At 54.6% G+C, this 19,015-nt stretch overlaps 2 protein-coding genes across 2 annotated transcripts in view; one reads left to right on the top strand and one right to left on the bottom strand.

Annotated features, from left to right (window-relative positions):
- Nucleotides 1-5,109, top strand: part of FANCA (FA complementation group A) — a 50,827-nt gene extending 45,718 nt beyond the window's left edge. The window contains 10 exon segments of the mRNA XM_024735626.1: nt 49-161; nt 865-1,003; nt 1,911-1,973; nt 2,273-2,375; nt 2,763-2,838; nt 2,976-3,129; nt 3,255-3,377; nt 3,379-3,495; nt 3,498-3,671; nt 4,568-5,109. Of these exon segments, the coding sequence (XP_024591394.1) occupies nt 49-161; nt 865-1,003; nt 1,911-1,973; nt 2,273-2,375; nt 2,763-2,838; nt 2,976-3,129; nt 3,255-3,377; nt 3,379-3,495; nt 3,498-3,638 (1,029 nt within the window). The 3' untranslated portion in view covers nt 3,639-3,671; nt 4,568-5,109.
- On the bottom strand, nt 3,641-19,007 carry ZNF276 (zinc finger protein 276). The gene is given in 10 exon segments (XM_024735635.1): nt 3,641-4,211; nt 4,286-4,385; nt 5,533-5,650; nt 5,823-5,898; nt 5,979-6,089; nt 10,697-10,780; nt 11,976-12,054; nt 12,995-13,536; nt 13,792-14,095; nt 18,917-19,007. Coding segments are annotated over 9 exon segments (1,635 nt in total). The 5' UTR covers nt 14,076-14,095; nt 18,917-19,007; the 3' UTR covers nt 3,641-3,970.
- Between the last annotated feature and the right edge of the window lie 8 nt (nt 19,008-19,015).

The raw sequence follows: 19,015 nt of genomic DNA, 5'->3' as shown, positions 1-19,015 counted from the left end.
GGGGGGTGGGGGGGAACTGACCTGTCGGTGCCCGTTCTCTCCCATGAGCTGTGGTGGCCGCACCTGGAGCCCGAGCTTCACTGCCGCTGGAGGAGATGCTCCCAGAGCCCGCTGCCTGCAGAGCTGCGGAGGCTGCAGGAGGCCCGGCACTTTGCCGGGAGGTGAGTGCGGGCAGCGGGACCCACTCTGGGTTACGTGCATCGTGTCTCGGGAGCTGGAGGGGGCCCTGGGGAGGCTCTGTGAGGCCCACGTGTGGAAGGGCGAAGCAGAGCCGAGCGGACAGGTTACCGTCAGACTGGCGTCCGGGGTCCACCTGCCCGTCTCCTCGCACATCCGAGGGGTGCTGTCCTCGGAGGTCACAGCAGGGATTGCTGGCCCCATCCAGCCTCCCTACATCTTCCTTTGTGACCCGTTTTTATCCGAGGCACCTGTGTCCCCCCCACCCAAAGGGTCAGGGATGCTCGAAATCTCAGAAAACGAGGAAACCAAGTCTGCCCACAGAGTCTAATTCTGCAAAGAGCAGAGAACTTTCTTAAATCGCTGCATTATATTCCAGTTTTAACTTTCGGCCCAGTTCTAACCTTCTGGAGAACCGTGAACACCACAGTGCAGTCGGAGTGGGGGCTGAGTAGAAGGCGGGTGCAGACTCTGGGGGGAGGACTCCTTGCAAAGCTGAGGCTGCTGGGACTGGGCGCCCCCTCCAGGCATACCGCTTCCTGTGTCCGGGGCAGAGGGGCATGTTGACAGCCAAGGGCCAGCCTGTGGAGACCGGTTGGGAGGCCGGGGGGGGGCAGGGTGCACTTTGGGTTCTGGCTGTGACGGGCGGGGGGCTCTTGTGGTGACACACACCTCCGTCTGCGGCAGCGTCCTCTCCCCCCTTGCGGCACCCCCCCCACCTGGCCCGGCCTGGCTCTGCGCGGCTGCCCTGCACTTTGTGATTCGACGGGCCGGGAAGGAGAGCATCCGGTGGGAGCTGGGGCAGCTGGAAAGCCAAGGAGAGGAGGTAAGAGTGAGATCCTTTCCCTGCGTGTCCTTTTCCAGCAGCCTCACTGGTTCTCAGGGTTCTGACCACACTGTGCTTTTCAAGGACAGACAAGAGTTTGGGGTGCTTGTAACTTTATTTGGAAGCAAAAACTTACTGGGTTTGTAGGTTTAGTAAGACTTAGGTTCTCAGGTTTGTCGATAAAAAGGGTACTTTACATTTCATTCTCAAGTGCTTTTATTCGGCCTGTTTATCAACGCAACCCCGGGGTGGGGGGTCAGGGCTGGCTGTCAGCTGTCCAGCGGGACCTTCCGTCTCATAGCCTCCAGGCACCCGCACCCCAGTTAGCTGCTGGCAGAGACCAAGGGTGGACAGAGGGCTGCTCGGATGGCAGGCTGGTGGCCCCACTGGGAGCTGTGGGACACCCCAGGGCCCCCTACCCAGAGCTGTGGCGTGCTCCCCTGTGTCTCCCCCAGCTGAACCCCTGGTTCTGTGAAAGCCAGGGTCCCGCAGTAGCTCAGGCCGTACACACCTGCCTGAGAACAGTTGCTGAGCTGTGAGTTTTTGATTATAATTTGAAGTAAGAAACTACCAGGGAGAGTCTATTTTTAAAAGTTTTCAGGTTGTTTTTGCTGGAAGGATTTTAGTGGCTCCAGAGCCTCCAGGCCACTGTCACCCCCACACACTCTGGCCTGGGGGATCAGCAGACAGGTCCCCAAGCAGTAATAGTTTATAACCCATTAAATTTTCTCTTTAAGAGTGAATGGAAAATTTTCTTTCTCTGGAGATCCACTTAAGAGAGATTTATAACCTAGGCCTGTAAATCGTTCAGTTAACGAGGAATGTGTTCTTTCCCCATTTAGAATTACTTTAAGGGAACGGAGCACAGGTAGTTTTATGTTGTCAGTGGACCTGTTTTTATTTGCAGCTGTTGGTTTTCCTGTTTTTTTTTTCCTTGATGGGCCTGCTCTCTTCACATCTGACCCCACAGGTAGGTCAGACCCTCTGCCGCCGTGGGCAGGGCGGCAAGCAGCTGGTACGACCCCCCAGGGCACTTGAAACCATGGGTCTCCCCGTCTCCCCCGAGACCTCCTGAGTTAGGGTCTCGTGGTGGGGGTGGGGGTGGGCGCACCTGGGACCTTTGTGTCGAAGGCTTTCTCAGGAGAGAAAACCCCAGGCCGTTGGCCTGCCTCTTGGTGTCTTATGTCCAGAGGCCCCAGGTGGACACCTCTTCCTTGCGCACTTGTCAGCTTAGGGTCCTTCTCCTCCTCCTCCTCCTGTGGGTAACAGGCCGCTGGCTCCCTGAAGCCTCTGGACGTCTGTGCCGAGGTCCTGGGGTGTCTGCAGAGGAAGAGGGTTTCCTGGCTGCCGCTCTTTCAGTTGACGGAGACGGGTGAGAAATCCGGAGACCGACTGGCCGGCCTGTGTCTGTCCTGGTTCCCAGCCCTCTGCTGGGAGCACAGGGGGCGGCAGGGTCAGACTGCGGCCCCGCTCTTTAGTCCTTCTCTTCAGAAGCAACTTTCAGATGGTTAAACATGAGCCTCTCCTTGGGGCTCACTTTGAAAACTCATTTTTGCAAGTTTCTGTTCTTGGTAAGTATGTAGACTCATTTAAGCAAAATAATTTAGTGGAGTATCGAGGATCCCAGGGACGCCGGCCCCCAAGCCCTACTCTGCAGCACGAGGACGTCACCCCTGCGTCACAGGCACACGACGCCCGTGAAGACCCTGACCCTGCAGGGAGGCACCTGCGTTGCTGACGGAGCCCCTCTGTGTTGCAGATCCCGGCCTGGGGCGCACCCTCCTCCGCCTGGCCCCTGACCACCAGGTCAGGCTGCTGCCACTCGCCTTCTACAGGTAACCCCGGGGCCTGCTGGTCAGGGGAGGGGCGGCGGGGCTCCCTCGAGATGGGAACGGCTGCCCCTCTGCTGCCTGCACCGGCCTCAGTGAGGGCAGTGAGGTCCGGGTCACCTGACATCCCTCTCTGCTTTCAGCCTCCTGTCCTACTTTGACGAGGACGCCCTCCTCCAGGAAGACGCCTTCCTGCACGTTGCTGTTAACATGTACCTGAAGCTCGTGGGCCTCTTCGTGGCTGGGGAGACTGGTGCGGTTTGGACTCTGGCCCACGGTGGGGACCTCCAGGCCCAGGCAGGTGCAGGGCCAGGCCTGTCTCCAGACGGACCCGGGCGGCCAGCTCTTGGGGGCCCGTGCAGCCCCTCCTGGCGCAGCACGCAGCTGTGGGCACCCTGACCGCGGCTCTGTCTTATCTCCAGGGCGACCCCGTAAGCCTGATTACAAACGCTCGTCTTTTTCTGCTGCAGTCGATACCTCGGTGCCCGAAAAGGAGCTTCTCAGACGTGGCAGAGGTAATGCCCAGATGCTCGCCTTGCTGTCTGTCTTTTTAAGTCCCCATCACTGTTCACTGTGAGGGTGCTGAAGGCCTTCGAGAAAGTGAGCACGCAGCGTCCAGCACTTGGCATCTCCCCGGGCCCTGGGTGTTTGGGGGCCATGGGCAGCAGCACGGGCCCAGCACACGGGCTTTCTTGCAGCTGCTGGGCACGAGTGCGGACTGTGACCCGGAAGTGCGTGCCGCCCTCCTCAGCAGGCAGCAGGCCGTGCTGGACCCTGACCTCTACCAGGAGCCCCGACTCTTCTGACAGGATCTGTGCAGGGCACGGCCCAACTCCTCGGTAAATAATTTATTACAAGCGTTAACGTGGAGCTCTCCGTTGCCCTGCAAAGTGGGTTACAAACCTCGACTGCATTAGTGGGGAAGAGGAATCATTTCTTTGAAGTCTGTCTCTGGCCCCAAGTCACTCTGTTTATAGAAGAAACTGCTGGTCCCGGAGCAGAAGCCACGAGGCCCCGTGAGCCGTGTGCTGAGCCCCTGCCACCCAGCACACGGGGTGGAGGCTCGTCGGGGTGCAGAGCTGTGCCGTCAGGCCTGAACCCCCATCACTGCCCACTGAGCTCGGGGGCGGGCGTGCCCTCAGGTGGGCTCAGCCTTCACGGCCTGCCCCGCTGCGGGCCCAGGCGGGGGCTCCGGGGCCTTGTCCGGGGTCTGCGTCAGGGGGTGCACCATGGACATGTGCACGTTGAGGTTGTGAGCCTTCTCGAACCGCCGGCCACACTGGTCGCAGGCAAAGTCCAGCTCCGTCTCGGCCTTGTGCTTGGTCATGTGGTACTTCAGGGATGCCCGCTGTCGGCACTGGAACCCGCAGACTTCGCACCTGGGGGCCGGGGGCAGGTGAGCCAGGGCACCGCTGGTGGGAGAAACCCCCCCCCAACCCCCCATCCCACTTACTGCAGGGGCTTGGCTCCTGAGTGGCGCATCTGGTGGACCAGGAGGTGCTTCCGCTGCTTGAAGGTCTGCCCACACTCGTCACAGATATAGTTCCGCACCTCTGGGGACCAGAGAGGCAGTGACCACAGGCCCTGACACCCTCCCCTCGGTGCCCAAGTGCCTTACAGGTGACACAGCTCTGATACAGAGCCCTCCGGGTCGCCTGAAAATTGTCACCTGGCTGCAGCTTCCTCTCCAACTACTGTGTACCTTTCACCTGGAGCCTGTTTTCTTGCCCTTTAGGCCGATTTCCTTGAGCACAAATTTTTAGAGGAAGCCAAAGCAGCAAAGTTTCATAGATGACTGACTGATGACAGCTGCTGCTACTCTAAGACCCACCACCACGCTGGGCCCTCTGCGGGGTACCCACTGCAAAGGCAATCTTAACGCTCTTGAACAGAACTTGAACCGTCACGCCCCACGCCAGTGGTTCCACTGCAGGCCGTGCCAGTGGGGCAGCTGCCACACGCTTCCCGCCCCACGTCACTGCACGTCCCACTGCTCATCTACCAGTACCCGAACCAGCCTCCCAGGCAGGCTCCTCCCTCACTAGGGGCAACCGTCCCCATAGCACACGATCTAGCCTCTTTTGTGTTAAAAACAAAAACCGCTTGTGGTCACGACCGCTGGCATCCAGACTGAGGACAGCTTGACCCAAACCAAGAGAATTACTGTGTTTGTTAGAGACACAGACAAGAACACTTGGAGCAAAAAACACAAGGAAAACTGTTTCGCTGTGGAACCAACAAGTAAATGTGCGCCAACAATTAAACGGTCAACTCTGAGTGAAGTAACTCATTTTTACAAAGTTCAAAACGAGAAAAACTCTCTCTTAGGGATAGACACAGATGTAACAAATCTATCTAGAAGGGGGTGTGGTTTGGGAGAGCTGCCTTCTGTGCAGAAGCACTGACGATGCGCACCAGGCACGTAAGAGTCCAAGGTATGAACGCATGTTCAGAGAGAGAAGGGGGCGGTGGGCCTCACGTGCTGTTGGCGGTGATGACTAGGGCACTGTCTTCACTGTGCTTCCTCCCCCAGTTTCTACAACGGATGCGGGTCACTTGTAATCCAAAAAGCACACGTCATCTTCTTAAAGTAGTGATTTAAAAAAACACGACAGTAAACCCACAGAGAGGTACCAGGATTCTTTGGCGCCGGTTTCCCAGGAGGCAGCCCTGTCCACGGGGGTGGGTGGGGGGACGCACCTGTGTGGATGAGCTTGACGTGGCGCTGCAGGTAGCGGTCGATCATGAACACCTTGTTGCAGCCGGGGTGCGGGCAGGGCCTCTCCCGGACCTCCTCGTGGTGCTCCTTGACGTGCTTCTGCGGGAGGGACCGGGGACCTGAGTGCCTCGGCCTGGCCGACACCCCTGGTCACAGCACGTGCCTCCCTCCCACAGGCCCCGCTCGGCACCCTCCTCTCCCCAGAGGAACAGATCCCAGCACTGCAGGCCTGTCCAGCCTCCCCCCAGTCCTCACGGGCCGGGGCCCTCACCTTCATGCCGTCAGCCCCACGGTACACGGCCGTGCAGCCCTGGTGAGGACACTTGTAGATGGTGGGCAGCTCCTCCCTGCAATGCAGAGCACACGTGGAGCTGCGGCCCCGACGGGCTGCGTGGCCCGGACGGGCTGCGCGGCCCCGGCCCCTCACCTCTCACAGCGCGGCTTGCCCTTCCAGCCCGGCTTGGGCCCAGGTTTCTTTCGAATTTTTGGTTCTTCTGACTTCTTGGCTTCTTTGCTTTCACTCTTCTTACCAGAGATCCTGGGGGAAAAAGAGGACACCAGTCAGTGATGTTTCTGATTGTTTGCATATGCACTGCAGGAGGTGGGTCTCCTCGGGCCTCCAGGGCTAACCTGCTTCAGTCCCCGTGCTGACTGGCTGGCCCTCATATTGACCCTTGGCTGCCAAAGCTAGAACAGCTCTTCGGGGAGGTGGAGGCGCTGCACTGCCCCCTCGGGACACAGGAGTGGGCCTTCATGACAACTTTCACTCCCTGTCTGAAACATCAACACCATAATTTTGGAGACAGCATGGAAAAAGGTGGGGCAGGGGAGACTCGGGGGTCAGTCCCTCAACAAAACTATCGTTAAGCTAGAAAAGATCGGGATCCACTCTTCTGGAACCTGCTGGGAGACTCACGGCAGCCAGGAGAGAGCTCTGCGCCCACTGCCGTCCCCCACTCCACAGCCCCTGGGCAGCGGGGACCTTGTCCTCCACACGTGGGGTCATGCATTTCAGCCAGTCTCGCAGGCCCCAGAGGACCAGGCCAGACACAGTAACTTCCCCCCCGCCCTGTGGTGTCCTTCAAAGACTTAAAGATACATGCACACTTTTCTTTCTAGATCCAGGAGTTTAAGGAAATCTGTCAGGAATAGAAGGAAACTTCTAGGGCCATAGCAACAAGCCCACAGCTGACACCATGCTTGGTGGTCAAAGACTGGAAGCTCTTCCTCTGAGATCAGGAACAGAGAGAGAGGGGGCGGTGGGCCTCACGTGCTGTTGGCGGTGATGACCAAGCAAGAACAAGACAAAGATGCTCATTTTCACCACTTCTCAACAGAACACTGGAAGTCCTAGCCACAGCAAGTAGGCAAAAAAAAAAGAAAAGAAAAGGCATCTAAATTAGAAAGGAAAGAAAATTACCTCTTCACGATGTCATGATCTTATATGTAGAAAACCCTAAAGAACCCACACAGAAAAATAAATTCAGCAACGTTGCAGGGTAGAAAATCAACACACAAAAACCAGTTCTATCTCTATACACTAAAAATGAACAGTCCAAAAAGGAAATTAAGAAAACAATTCAGTTTTTAATAGCATCAAAAAGAATAAGACACTTAGGAATAAACCAAGGTGAAAGACTTGTACACTGAAAACTGCAAAATGCTGCTGAAAGAAGTTAAAGACCTAAATAAGTAGATATCTCATACCCATGGATTGTAAAGATGGAAGTAATCCCCCAAAGCAATCTATAGGTTCAATCCCTATCAAAATCCCAATGGTGTTTTTTACAAAAACAACAACAACAAAAAAACAAATTTTCACATAGAGTTTCAAGGTACACTGAATAACCACACAATTTTGAAAGACAACAAAGCTGGAGAGTTCAAACTTCCTGATTCCAAAATTTACTACAAAGCTACAATAATCAAAACTGTGTGGTACTGGCAAAAAGACAGACATACAGACCAACTGAATAATTGAGCGGCCAGAAATAAACCCTTGCAAGTACAATCAACTGATTTGACAAAGGTGCCAAGACCACTCACGGGGGAAAGGACAGTCTTTTCAACAAAAGGTGCTGGGACAACCAAATATCCACATACAAAAGAATGGAGCTGGATCCCTACCTCACACCCTACGTAGAAATTAACTCAAATGGATCAAAGATCTAAAACTAAAATTCTTAGGGGTAAATCCTCTAGGACCTTAGATTTGGGAATGGTTTCTCTTAAATATGACACCAAAAGCACAGCCAACAAAAGTAAAAACAGGTAAACTGGACTTCAAAATAATTTTTTGTGCACCAAAGGGCACTATGAAGAGAGTGAAAAAAGGGAGAATATATACAACTCAATGGCAAAAAAGCAAACAACTCAATTAAAAAGTGGGCAAAGGACTTGAATAGACATTTCTCCAAAGAAGATACAAGCACGTGAAAAGATGCTCTACATCACTCATCACTAGGGAAATGCCAATCAAAATGACGAGGTACCACTTCACACCCATTAGGATGACTATTAAAACACACACACACACCCAGAAAATAACAGATATTGGTGAGGATGTGTAGAAATCAGAACCCCTGTACACTGTTAGTAGGAAATGTAGAATGTGCAGCTGCTGTAGAAAACTGTATGGCAGTTCCCCAAAAAGTTCAAAGTACCATATGACCCAAAGAATTGAAAACAGGGTCTCACACAGATACTTGTTACAACAGCCTTTATACCACGATTCACAATAGCCAAAAAAAGTATAAACAACCAAAACTGACAGATGAATGGATCAACAAAACGTGGTCCATCCATACGATAGAATTTTTTTTTTTTTTGACCACACCGTGCCACATGCAGGATATTAGTTCCCCGACCAGGGATCAAACCCATGCCCACTGCAGTGGAAGAGTGCAGTCTTAACCACGAGACTGCCAGGGAAGTCCCTTTACAATAGAATATTACTCAAGTCATAGAAAGGAATCAAACTGACACATCACAACCTGGATGAATTTCAAAAACATTATTCTAAGTGGAAGAAGCCCGTAGCAAAAGGACACATAACATGTTACTGCACTTGTATGAAGTCCCCAGAATGGATACCTAGATTAGGAGTTGCCAGGGCCTGTGGGGAGGAGAGGGGAGGTCGTCGCTTCATGGGGACAGAGTTTCTACTTGGGATAGTAAAAGTCTGGAAATAGTGGTGACAGTCGCACAACACTGTGAAAGCACTTCAATGCCACCGAGTTGTACACTTTTAAAAACGGGGAAACAGTAAATGTTCTTACGTATATTTTACCACAATTGAAAACATAAACAGGGCTTCCCTGGAGGCGCAGTGGTTGAGAGTCTACCTGCTAATGCAGGGGACACGGGTTCAAGCCCTGGTCCGGGAGGATCCCGCGTGCCACGGAGCGGCTGGGCCCGTGAGCCACAACTACCGAGCCTGCACTCCGCAGCGGGAGAGGCCGCGATAGTGAGAGAGGCCCACGCACCGCGACAAAGAGTGGTCCCCACTTGCCACAACTAGAGAAAGCCCTCGCACAGAAACGAAGACCCAACACAGCAAAAATAAATAAATAAATTAAAAACATAAACAGCTGTCCTCCTCTTTAAACAGTGCATTAACAAGAACCTTCTCAACAACTGTACAGGCTGCTTCTCCCTTTGTCTAATAACTGCTCTTCCGGCCTGGCCACGGTCCTGGCCTCCACCCTCCTCCTCTGCTGTGTGGCTTGGGCACCCAGTCAGAGCTGAACAGTAACCAGTGCTTGCAGAGGATTACAGGTTTCTTGAGAGCAGGAGGCTTCAGCGAGCCCACAGGTGTCTCAGGTGAGTCCTTGAAGGACAAGGTGTTGAGGTCCCTGTGGACGCAGGAGGACTGTGCTCACAGCGCCCAACTCGGGGCTGCCGGCGCCCTTCCTTCCCATCGCCGCTCAGGCTCCTCCTCTCCCGCTTCCTGCTGGAGCCCTGGCCCCTGCCACCTGGCTGCGGACCCCGACAGGCACGGCTGCTCAGAAGCCCCATCCTAGGACGTCAGCCGGCACTCACATCATGGCACCTGAGGCACCAAGTGGCCGTCAGGGCTGAGCCCAGAGCTTCCGCCAGCCCACTGCTGCCCAGTCCCACCTCCCACAGGCCTCTGAACACATACCTTGTGTGTCCTGTCCTACACCATGTGTCTGTGTGCCCTCCCAGGGGCCTCCTGGAAACCCAGGGACACGGCAGGTGTCCCCGTCCCCACACCAGTGGCCCCAGGCCTGCTGGGCAGCAGGACGTAAGAGGTGGGTTTGTGGAGTTCAGGGTGGGGAGCGGGGGCTCCTGCCGCAGCCCCGGGCGGCACCATGGAAGCAGATGTGGTCTCCCCAACCTAGCCCGCCTGACGCCCCCCCTTGGCCCCAGGCAGCGTGTGTCCACTCAGGCCTGCTCGAGGGCTCGTGACTCAGCCAGCCCCACACGCTGACTGGGATCTCCTGAGCCGCCTCCTCTCCTGTCTCTCTACCCACACCGCCCACACGGGAGCTTAAAGCAGAAAAGGAAGCCATGCTTTTGCTTCTCTGTTTTGTTTTGTGCTTTCCCGGCTGATGGTGTGGTGCTCCTGAGATTTTGTTCCACATCAGAGGCCCAGGCTGGGCATCTACTAACTGGAGGTGTTTGGGGTGTTCCTGGGCACAGGGTGACACAAGTGAAAATCGGCCTTCTCTGCCATGACCCCGTGTTCTAATGGAGAGAGGACACAAAGCCGTGCAGGGGGCAGGCTGCCTCAGCGAGGAAGTGGCGTGGCAATCAGAGCCAGAGGCGGACCTGAGAGCAGATGATGAGCCGGGAAAGTGGGGCCGACAGCAGACGCGGGTGGGTGGCGGGGTCACATCCCCAGGGCTCCTCGCACAGCTGGCTGCTGCCCCCCAGGGTGACGCCAGGCCAGGTCCCTGCGCTGAACTGGGCAGGTCCTCCCGGGTCACCCAGAAGCCACACTGTGCCGAGCTTGGGAGGTCAGGCCATCAGAGAAGCAGAAAGCACGTGCTGAGCGAGGCAGACGGGGTCGGCGAGCTTCCGTCCAGTCCCCGCTGCCCCCCAGGACAGACGCACGTCTCCAGGTCACCCACTGGACACCTCCCACATCCCGCGAGCTTACAGCACCACTGTCCCCCTTACTTCTTTTCTGGGTAGGGCTCAAAGGACTCGTCTGAGGACTGGGTATTCTGCTTCTTATCATTTTCGTCTTCACTCAGGAAGTCTCTAGGAGAGAAGAGAGAACCTTTAGCAAAGCTCTGGGGCCGGTGACGGAGCCAGTGAAACTTCCTGTCTAAAGGCACCCTGTGGATCCCCACACTGCACGTCTTAGCTCTCCTCAAAAGGCCTAAAATTCCCAAGTCTCCAATCCCATCTCCTAACAGCAAGGGCACGCCAGCCAGGGTCACAAGCTGACGATCCCGTGTAAGCCACACTTCTCATCATGACACCAGGACCCCGATCTCCCAAAGAGCCTCTCTACCGGGGCCCGAGGCAGGGGGAGAAGACCCTCACAAGAGGCGGGCTTCTCAGGAAGTGGGCTTTTAGAATGTCACCTCACCCCCATAACTGTGAGCACCTGCCCAGATGAGAGGTCAGCTGTCAGTCATCTCAAAGGTCACAAAGGCCAAAAAAACATCTGTACGTCTGTAACCTTTACCCTGAAGTGTGAGTCACTACACAGGCTCTGCTGGGCAGCGGACAGAGCCCAGCTGTCACACTCCCCACAGAGAAAGGCCCAAGGCTGGCTGGTGGCTACGGAACAGCCACGGCCTCCTGACCCCGGGGGAGTTTGTGGCACACACGGTGGGGTTCCTCCAGCACCTGGGTCATCCGTCACTGGCACCAAAGTCACGCTGTCCTTCTACTTGTTTGGACAAAAGTGCATCTGCAGTCCAGCCAGAGCTCGCAGGGCAGGGTGGGAAGGCTGGCTGGCGTGCGGCCTCCATCCCGAAAGGTTTGGTCTTGGAGCCCGGGGGGTGGCCCCAGGAGCAAACAGGTGCCCCTTCCAGGAAGGTTTGTCCTCCTGTAGGGAGCCTCCACCCCCACGTCACCAACACATCATGATAGAGGGCCAGAGGCTGGCTTCTGTTCTAGCAATGTCTGGGGTTGGCTCAAAACTCAGGCCTTGGAGGGCGAGACAAGCGGCAGCAGCAAAGGACCAAGCCAGAGGACCATCTGAGCAGAGTAACTTCCATACCACCCTGGCCAGGCCCCCTGCAGCTCCATCAGGTCTGCGGTGCCCCGGGGACCCAGGAGCCCCCAATCAGGAACGGAAGCCTAGAAGCACCCCCCGCCGCTCCCCTCCTCCCAACAGAGAAAGCGGGGAGGCCGGCCGAGACCCAGGCTGCCGGCCCCTGGGATGGCGGAGTTTGGTTTCCAAGGAGGAATTTTAGGCTATGTAAACCCACTCTTCTCTCACCCCTCAGAAAGGTCACTGAACTCGTCTTTTACCCGATCATCCGAGGTTGGAGATGGAACCTGCTTCTCACCCAACTGCCCTGAGAAACAAAGAACAAGACTCCAGTCACCCGTCACCCCCAGACAGCCAGGGGCGCTCCCCGCAAGGACGATGGGGAGCCTGGGGTCCCCCTGCCTCCAAGTCACTCACCTCCCAACCCATCCCGCACATGGGGGTGGCCCCAGCACCGGGCCACCCCCATGTCCAGCCAACAGTAGCAACACCAGCAAGCCCAGCCCCTCCCCAGGGGTTCGGATCCAGCCGCTTTGGGATGGGATGCCTTGTACTTTGTGGATGTTTTGGGACATTTAAAAAATCACTGTTATCCGAGTACTGCAGGCACACAGTTTAGAAACGCAAGCAATTCTAAGAACTGTGCAGCACAAGCCTCTCCCCTCCAGCACCAGCGTCGCCCTCACTCTGAGCCGTCCGGTGGCGGAGGGCCAGCACACGGGGCAGCCTGGTGCCCACACGGCAACAGGCGCCCACATGGAGGCCGAGGGACGCGGCCGGAAGCCAGCCTGGCCCTCCGAACACGACGTCTGCGAACAGCTGCGCCCAACCCACAGTGCCGTGGGATCGGGCCCCGAAGAAGGGGCCGCCCGGAGCAGCCTGTCCACACTGGTCCCACTGGGCGCTGGTTGAGGCCCAGGGAGAGACCTGCAGCTGGCTCAGGACAGCCTCAGACACCAACCGCCATCGGGCCCCATGAGGCCCCCGTCCTCTTCCACCCTCTGTGCCCTGGGCCCATGCAGGCTTAGAGGAAGCCTGGAGGGCAGACGAGTGTGCCGTCACAGAAAGCGCTGGAACAGGGTCCTCGGCCTCTCTGCTGTCAGATGGCCGTGAGGCGGCCCCCGGCATTACCCTGGCCCCTCCACGCACGACACTGCAGCCACCGCCCCAACACACGCTTCCTGTCGAGGGCTCTGCCTGGCCCAGGACTAGGAATCCTGGTCAGACAGCCCAGAGGCGCCTCCTACCTGGGGCCCCGCTTTGGGGGAGGCTTGGCTGAGGCGGGGGGCCCGGCCCAGGCCCCACCGGGTCGCCATCTGAAGGAGGCCGGGCTGTGTCCGTGCTGGGCAGCGTCTCGGTCTCGGCCCCGGCGGCGGTCGCTCTGCCCTGGGAGCTCTGAGGGGCAGCCCCGCTGGGGCTGGACCCCCGATGCCGGGGGAGCCCTGGGGCCAAATCCTTGTCCCACGTCCGCCTGACGCCCAAGGTGCCGTCCAGCAAGAGGGCCCCGCAGCTGGAGTCGGCGTCCATGGTGTAGTCGTGCCCTCGGTCACAGCCCCACACGGCCCGGACGATGCCACAGTACTCGGAGGACAGGGTCCTCTGGAGGCTGGGCAGGGCCCCGCAGCTGGCCGCGTGTCCGTGCACCCACCCCACCAAGCCACGCAGGCCCTGGGGGCTCGAAGCGATCAGGTCCACTGAGGAGAGGCAGAGACGCCAGCCCATGGCCGGTGAGCACACTCACCTCCCACCCCGCCCACCCCACGTCCCCGTCCGAGGCTGCACACCGAACCTGCAAAGGAGCAGCGCCGCCCACTGAGAGCAGGAGTGGGCCCGGCCGCTCCGCGTGCAGTCTGAGCCCTCTCCTCCGAGGCCGCCCACCGGGCCCCCCTGCCCACACACCCGTCGCACTGGTGCTCACGAACATCTCCCTCACCCGCCATGATGGGCTCCCCGTGAGGAGGCTCCCACCCGGGCCGCCCTGTGCCCACGCAGCCCGCTTGTGGGGTCTCCTGCACGCCCCTAGCGAACGAGGGAGGGCGCCTACTTTGCACAAGGCTTCCGGCGGCCCGTGGGGGGGGCGTTGACTCTCTGCAGGAAAGACGTGAGGAGGCCGTGGCACTGGTAGAACTGGGTGTGGCAGTTCTTGCAGACAAACTGGGACAGAGCCGGGTCCTGGTGGACGGCCACCCCCAGGAGGCGCTGGAAGTCCCGGACAAAAACACGGTCCCCAGGGGCCGGTCTTTCTGAGCTCTCCCCAGGCGCCCTGCCAGAGATGCTGCGGAGACTCCGGGAGGAGAACTTCCCGTGACAGAGGCGACAGTGCCCCATGGCCAGGGCCCGGGCCGTTCCTGGGCAAGCACAGGAAACATGAAGTCAGGCATGCAAGATAGCTCCCAGGGGAGGCGAGGCCCACACTCCGCCAGCCTCCCAGCTCCTGGAGCAGGGCCTACCCAGACGTGCCCCTTAAACACAGGCGCAGGTCTGGGCCAAAGGCAGGCCTCTGGGTCCAGTCTCCCAGGCGAATACACAGCCTTTGGGGAGAATGGCCAGTGGAGGGCCTTCCGGGCTAGAAAACCTTTCAAAGAATTCTAAATGCCTCCAAAACAAGACTTTTTTTTTTGCTCTGTTGGGTCTTTGTTGCTGTGCGCGGCTTTCTCTAGTTGCAGCGAGCCGGGGGCGGCTCTCCGTTGCGGTGCGCGGGCTCTAGGCACACGGGCTTCGGAAATTGTGACACGTGGCCTTAGTAGTTGTGGCTTGCAGGCTCTAGAGCACAGGCTCAGTAGTTGTGGCACAAGGGCTGAGTTGCTCTGCAGCTTGTGGGATCTTCCCGGACCAGGGCTCAAACCTGTGTCCCCTGCTTTGGCAGGCAGATTCTTAACCTCTGTGCCACCAGGGAAGCCCAACAAGGCCCGTATTACTCTGATACTAAAACCAGACAAGGACACAACAAGAAAAGAAAATTACAGGCCAATATACCTAATGAATGTAGATGTAAAAGTCTTCAACAAAACAACAGCAAACTGAATTCAACAATTAATTTAAAAGATCGTGGAAAAAAAAAAAAAAAAAGATCGTGGAGACTTCCCTGCTGGTCCAGTGGTTAAGAATCCACCTTCCAATGCAGGGCACACGGGTTCGATCCCTGGTTGGGGAACTAAGATCCCACATGCCACGGGGCAACTAAGCCCGCTTACCACAACTACTGAGCCCGGCGCCACAACTACAGAGCCCACACGCTCTGAAGCCCATGCGCCACAACTACAGAATCCACGCACTCTGGAGCCTGCATGCCACAACTAGAGAGAAGCCCACGCGTCGCAACGAAAGATCCCGTGTGCCACAACCAAGACCCGATGCAACCAAAAAATATGTAAGTAAAATAAATAAATAAATAAGTAAATAAAAGATCATGCACAATGATCAGTTGGGATTTATTCCAGGGATGCAAGGCTGGCTCAACCTCCCCAAACCAATCCACGTGACACACATTAACAAAGTAAAAAATAAAAATCATACAATCATCTCGATAAATGCAGAAGAAATGTTTCACAAAATTCAACATCCATTCACAATAAAAACCTCAATAAATTGTGTACAGACAGAAAGTACCACAACATAATAAAAGCCATATATGACAAGCCCAGAGCTAACATCACACTCAATGGTGAAGAGCTAAAAGCTTTCCTCTAAGACCAGGAACAAAGCAAGGATGCCCACTCTCACCATTTTTACTCAACATAGTATTGAAAGTCCTGGCCAGAACAATTAGACAAGAAAAATAAAAACCACACAAATCATAAAGAAAGAAGTAAAACAACCTCTATTTGCACATGATATTATATATAGAAAACTCTGTAAGACCCCACCAAGAAAACTGTTAGAATAAACAAAGTCAGTGAAGTTGCAGAATATAAAATCAGTATACAAAAATCGGCTGACTTCTAAATACTCACAAACTATTAAAAATTAAGAAAACAACCAGATTTATAATTGTGTCAAAAAGAATAAAATCCTTAGGAATAAATTTAACCAAGGAGGTGAAAGACCTGTACACTGACAACTATAAGACACTGAAGAAAGAAACTGAAAACACAAATAAAGACAGTCCATGCTCGTGGGTTGGAAGAATTAATATTGCTAAAATGTTTACACTCCCCAAAGCCATCTACTAATTTAAAGCAACCCCTATCAAAATCCCACTGGTACGATGCGGGGGACACGGGTTCGTGCCCTGGTCTGGGAGGATCCCGCATGCCGCGGAGCTGCTGGGCCCGTGAGCCATGGCCGCTGGGCCTGCGCGTCCGGAGCCTGTGCTCCGCGACGGGAGAGGCCGCAACAGTGAGAGGCCCACGTACCGCAAAAATAAAAAAAAAAAATTAAAAAATCCCACTGGTATTTTTCACAAAAATACAACAATCTTAAAATTTATACGGAACCCAAAAAAAAAAAAAAACCATGAATAGCCAAAGCAATCCTGAGAAACAAGAACAAAGCTGGAGGCAACATTTCAAACTATATAGAGGCATGATCACGGAGGCATGACTTCAAAGTATACTACAAAGCTAGAGTAATCAAAACAGTACAGTGTTAACATAAAAATACACATGTAAGCTAATAAAACAGAATAGAGAGCCCAGAAATAAATTCATGTGTACAGAGCCAATTAGTTTACAACAAATGAGCCAAGAACATACAATGGGGAAAGGACAGTCTCTTCAATAAATGGTGCTGGGACTGGGAGATTGGGATTGACATATATACACTAATATGTATAAAATGGATAACTAATAAGAACCTGCTGTATAAAAAAATAAAATTAAAAAAAATGGTGTTGGGAAAACTGGACAGCCATATGCAAAAGAATGAAACTAGACCACCACCTTATACCTTACTCAAGATAAACTCAAATGTATTACAGATTTCAAAGACCTGAAAGCATAAAACTCCTTCATAGAAGAAAACATAAAGGTAAGCTCCTTGACATGGGTCTTGGAGATGACTTTTTGGATTGACACCAAAAGCAAAGGCAACAAAAGCAAAAATAAACAAATGGACCTATGTCAAACTAAAAAGCTTCTGCACAGCAAAGGAAACCACCAACAAAATGAAAAGGCAACCTACCGAATAGGAAAAAAAGTTTGCCAATCATGTATCTGATAAGAGGTTAATAATCAAAATATGTAAAGAACTCATACAACACTATAATAAGAGCACAAATAATCTGATTTTAAAAATGAGCAGAGGACCTGAAGAGACCTCTTCCCAAAGAAGGCACAGATAACCAACAGGTGCACGGAAAGGTGCGCAACATCACTAGTCATCAGAGAAATGCAAATTAAAACCACAATGAGATATCACTCCCACCTGTCAGAATGGCCGTCACCAAAAAGTCAAGTAATAACAAGTGTCGGCGAGGGTGTGGAGAAAAGTGAACCCTTGCGCACTGCTGATCGGAATGTAAATTGGTGCAGCCACTATGGAAACAGTATAGAGGTTCCTCAAAAAATTAAAAACAGAACTACTACACGGTCCAGCAATTCCAGTGCTGGGTGTTTATCCTAAGGAAATGAAAACACTAACTTGAAAAGATATATGCACCCCTATACTCACTGCAGCATTATTTATAACTGCCAAGGTCTGGGAACAACCAAAGTGTCCACCAATGGGTAAATGTTTAAAGCAACTGTGGTACATATACACAATGGAATATTTACTCAGCCACGAAAAGGTGAGAAAATTCTGCCATTTCCAACAACGTGGATGGACCTTAATGGCATTACACCAAGTAAGTCAGATGGAGGAAGATGAATACCATGTGATCTTACTAATACGTGGAATCTAAAGAAAGAAAAAATCCTGAACTAATAGTTACAGAAAACATATTAGTGGTTGCCAGAGAAGGGGAGTGGGGTGGTGAGTGAAAGGCATGAAGTGGTCAGAAGGTACCGACTTCCAGTTATAAGTCCTGGCATGTGCTACACAGTACGGTAACTACAGATACTTCAGCATAATACTGCGTTGTATATTTGAAAATTGCTGAGATCTTAAAAGCAGATCCTAAAAGTTCTCATCTTAGAGAACTTAGAAGGGAAAACAACTTCTAAGTACAAGTGGTGATGGTTGTTACCTAGTACACCTGAAACCAATATCATGTTATGTGCCAATTATACCTCAAAAAATACCCCCCCAATAAAAATGATAATAAAAAAGAAAGTTTGAGTAAATAAATAAATGCCTCCACAGCTATGGAACTTCATAAACTAAGCTGGAAACTTCATTCCTCTTCACATCACCCTCCTGCGACCAGAACTGAAAGAGCACGTCCATGCTCTGCTTCTCCGGGGGTCTCCGGTCTGCAAGTGTAGATGATGCCACCTCCCACTCTGCCCCGGGGGAGGACTACATGAGAGAAGCGTGAAGTCCTTCTCGAGGGGGCAAAGGCATTACACGAAGGCAAAGCGCGTATTAACGCCCATACCGCCTGCCAGGAGGGGGCCCCGGCACTCCTACACTTAACCCTCTTAAACCCTCTTAGTTCTGTTTTAACGAAGAGGAAGCTGAGGCCCAGACCAGATGAAGCCATTATCCGAAGAGCACAGGGCAAAACCACGACTGAAACCCAGGCCTGCCCGACAGACGGCAGGACTTGAGCGCTAATTACTCAGTGAGCTCAGAGTCGGCGCCGAAGGGACAGCTGTCTTGCGAAACATCACCCAGCGCAGCTGCGGCGTCCGCCGCGGAGACCGCCTCACCCCCTCCAGGCGGGGAGGCTTCGGCCCCGCTCGGCCCCGCTCGGCCCCGCTCGGTTAGCCGGGCCAAGAGGCAGGGCTAGGTGTTGCTCTGCCCGGAGTCTCTCGTCCGCTAGGTTGGACTGTGCTCGCTCGTTCAGTTCGACTCCGCCGTTCGGCTCCGCTGGACTCACTGGCAGCGGGGCGGGGCGATGAGGGAGAGGCGGGGCGAGTGATGGGGGCGAGGAGGGTGAGGAAACAGGGATTGGACGGATTGACAGCGGGAGGGGAGTGGCGAGGAAAGGGAGGAGGGGCGGGGCGATGAAGGGAGGAGCGGACTGAGGAGGGCAGGGCAGCACTGCACGACGAGGGCAAGGGGCGGGGGCGTACGCGGTTGCCCTGTCACCGACAAGGAGTGATGGCATCGGTAGTTGCACTTACACTGTCGTGGCAACTGCGGGAGGAGGTTATTTGAGAGTTCCGTCCCCCCCACCTCCGCCCCTTCGGCTCCAGGAGCGGAGCGCGCCGCGCGTCGGGAGG

This window comes from Neophocaena asiaeorientalis, unplaced genomic scaffold (genome assembly GCF_003031525.2).
Source record: "Neophocaena asiaeorientalis asiaeorientalis breed wild unplaced genomic scaffold, Neophocaena_asiaeorientalis_V1.1 scaffold40, whole genome shotgun sequence".
Lineage (NCBI taxonomy): Eukaryota > Metazoa > Chordata > Mammalia > Artiodactyla > Phocoenidae > Neophocaena > Neophocaena asiaeorientalis.
This window is presented reverse-complemented; position numbering and strand designations above follow the sequence as displayed.